The following is a 3,209-nucleotide window of genomic DNA, read 5'->3' as shown; positions in this document are numbered from 1 at the left end:
TGTGTGTGTGTGTGTGTGTGTGTGTGTGTGTATACCTCTCTCTTCCTCTCCCCTTATTAATTCAGTTTACTAAGACAAAGCCACGTGATATATTAATCCCCCCTCCCCCTTGCTTCCACCCTCTTTTCCCTCCAGGCAAATATCTACTTAAACCAGCAAATATTGCTTCCAGCTCTGTACAAGTTAGATGAGTTATGCTTTATAGACTCAATCGGCACGATCGGGAGCAGTCGTGAAGCCAGGCCCCCAATACCAGGCAAGGAGAAGTACCGGGATGTAGCAAGACTACTTTTGGAGCACGGAGCAAACATCAGGACCTACAACTCGGAATCTTTGACGCCTTTGGACGTGGCGGAGAAAGGAGACGATCCGGTCCTGATTGATATTCTCAAAAAGAGGGTTTAATGATGATGATGGCTATTGCTTTGTCGTTTATTTGCTTTCATGTCAATTTCATTTTCTTTCAATTTTATACTCTCTCTGTGCCTGACTTCGTTTCGCTTTTTCTAAAAAAAAAAAAGAAATAGTATCTTACCACCGGGCAAGTTTTACTTCATTTTACTTATATACGTTATACTTTTTAAAAAATGCATCCATGCCTTCATCGTTTGTCTTTACATTCTCCACAAAACTTGGCCAGCGATAAGTGTGTTTCTTTTATAAGGAGAGGAACTTGGGTTCATTTTTATCGTTCTTTTCGCGCTGTCATTCTTTCATGCATGTCTGTTGCCGGTTTCTCCACCTTTCCGTTGGAGCCATACATAGTCGCAAAGCTGTTAATGTATTCTAAGCCCCCAAAACAATCTTTTTTATGGATAGAGAGAACATTGCATCATTCTCTTAACAGTTATACCAACTCTGGGTATCTTTTCTTGGTTGAAAAACCCCGCAAAAAACACTTAGATTTTGAATTTTGACAAAGCATTTCTCCAGCTTATGAAACCAATACCGCATGATTACGAAACTGCAATTTCTTTTTAAAAAGAAAAATGCAAAGCCTAGTACATTTGAAGAACTGGTTGAAAACATGTCGTTTACTTCTTCAAAATGAAGGAGCCTGTGGTTTTCTAATCACAGCTGACGTTATCGAGGGGACAAGCCATTATCTCAGATGTGTTATCTTTTACATATTTGCTGCAATGTATAGTGCATTTGAACCTGCTCAAGACGCCACCTATTGTAGAGGTGTAAGTGGTTGTCTTAGACAGGTGGTGTGGGCGGTGTGCAGGTGCTCTGGTGTGATTTGTTCCTTCTTTCCTATCAAACATATTATTATATCGTCCTTATCTCTCCTCCTTCTTTTTTTGTGTATGTTACTCTCTTGTAGCACCTCTATTCTTCGGCACTTATATGACCTTACTGTGTTGCAAGTGCCGTAAAACTCTTACTAAAACGGAAAAAAAAAATAGGTTGTTTTCTGGGGCAGTATTTTTTATAACGTTTGAAAAGTGTAATGGGGTGGGGTTTAGAAGTGGTCGTTTGCATATGGGATTGTCTTGTACAAGTGGTCGTTAGAGCAGGTTCGACTGTACTAGGCCGATGTCGTTCATTTGTGACTTCACCTCTTAGGTCCTTTCCGCCGAAAAGAGGGAAAAAAGAGCTTGTTCAATGTCCGGAATAATTTTTGCGTATTTTCATGAGGAAGGGCTGTAGTGTATTAATCATAAAATTATAATATTATCTGTAACTTGTAATTGGCTGTCAATGTTGGTCTTAAGGTTTATACAGCTACTATTGTGAAAACATTCCTGTAACATTACCAAGATGTCAAGGTATGATCTCGAGGAAAAATTGTAGCTCAGTTAGCTGGTTCTCTGACCTCGGTTCAATTGATGTCTGTGGTGTAGGTGGTAGGCTATTAGCCGTTGCAAGAAAAGTGAGCCCAATTCTCGTGAAGGGGTTTTAAAAAATGAATATATAATGTACATGTGTGCTCGTCTTTCTTGAGAGACCTTGCATCATTCTCTGCCCAGGATGGCCCTGAGACACAAGGTCAAAGCTGCATACCTCCTAAGTCATTTATTGTGTGTCGATGGGCGGTAGAACATTTACAAGTAGATTTTTAAAAATATTGTATAGCGTTGTGGCTCTTCATCTTGTTCTATGGGAGATGGGTGTTGATTCGGAAGCTTCACCTATTCAACTACTGTGACTTTTTAAAAGTGATTCTTGCGTATATTTTTAAGTTAATGTTTTCTTGGACTAAGATTTAATGAATGCCGTTATTATTTCAACAAGGTATTTGCATGATTTTATATCACTCTATTTCAATGTTTATTATGTCATCAACATCATGGGTAGTTGCTTTTTCTTTTCTGTCAGATAGCTATCGTCTTTTTCTCTCCTCCTTTATTTCTGAGTAAAGAATAATATATTTCTCACTAGTACCGCATCCAAGCTTCGACACTTATACAATATGTTGTATGACCTAATTATGTTGCAGGTGCCGTAAAAGGCTTGCTAAGACTAAAACTTAACATCAGCCGGAGTATTATAGGCCATCATGAGTTTCCATCTGCTTCTGCCAGGTCTATAGTCTCCACCGTTGTCCAGCGGTTTCCCATTTCCGTCAGCTCCAAATCCAAGCCCGTCTTCCAAGACTTAGATCTAGTAGTTCAAAGCATTCCTCTCTTTCGTTTTCCTTGTGATTCCATCCAAGGCTTGACGGGTAATGTTTGTTTTCGTTTTCCTCAAGGTGTGTCCTATAAACTTCCATCTTCTTTTTCCGAATTTTACGTCCAAGTTCTGCTGATTTGTTTGCTCCAACAGGTTATTATTTTTTAAATGGAATTTTTTAGATAAAAAAAAACCCCAATTGTTGTCAAATGCTTGTAACTTTTTAGCAGTTTTGTCTTGTAAGTGTCAATTTTTTTCCTATCCATAAAGTAGAACACTTTTGACTTTGATGTCGACAACCTTGTTTTGATTTCTTCTCGTTTTATCATGTACCAGTCGTTTTTATCAGTATATAACATACAGACACCGACAACTCTTACCTTTCTCCAAAACTTTCTTTATTTCTAGCTTTTTAGTTGTTGTTTATTCGTAGTTGTTTTTAGCATACCCTCTCAATAATTCTGTTCAATTCAATCTGATTGTATAGGTCATATTATGTCAACAACATAAGGTATGGTACATGTCATACCAGGTACTTATTTGAAAGGCAGCTTTCACTCGCGCGCACACACACACACACACACACACACACA

At 38.5% G+C, this 3,209-nt stretch overlaps 1 protein-coding gene across 1 annotated transcript in view; it reads left to right on the top strand.

Moving 5' to 3' along the window:
- Positions 1-581, top strand: part of LOC101855888 — a 41,432-nt gene extending 40,851 nt beyond the window's left edge. The window contains exon 13 of the mRNA XM_013085689.2: positions 136-581. Coding sequence (XP_012941143.2) covers positions 136-405 — 270 coding nt within the window. The 3' untranslated portion in view covers positions 406-581. The remainder of the gene's footprint in view (positions 1-135) is intronic.
- The last annotated feature ends 2,628 nt before the right edge of the window (positions 582-3,209 follow it).

This window comes from Aplysia californica, unplaced genomic scaffold (genome assembly GCF_000002075.1).
Source record: "Aplysia californica isolate F4 #8 unplaced genomic scaffold, AplCal3.0 scaffold00398, whole genome shotgun sequence".
In the NCBI taxonomy this organism is placed as follows: Eukaryota; Metazoa; Mollusca; class Gastropoda; order Aplysiida; family Aplysiidae; genus Aplysia; species Aplysia californica.
The sequence above is the reverse complement of the archived record's forward strand: the minus strand, read 5'-3'. Positions and strand labels throughout refer to the sequence as shown.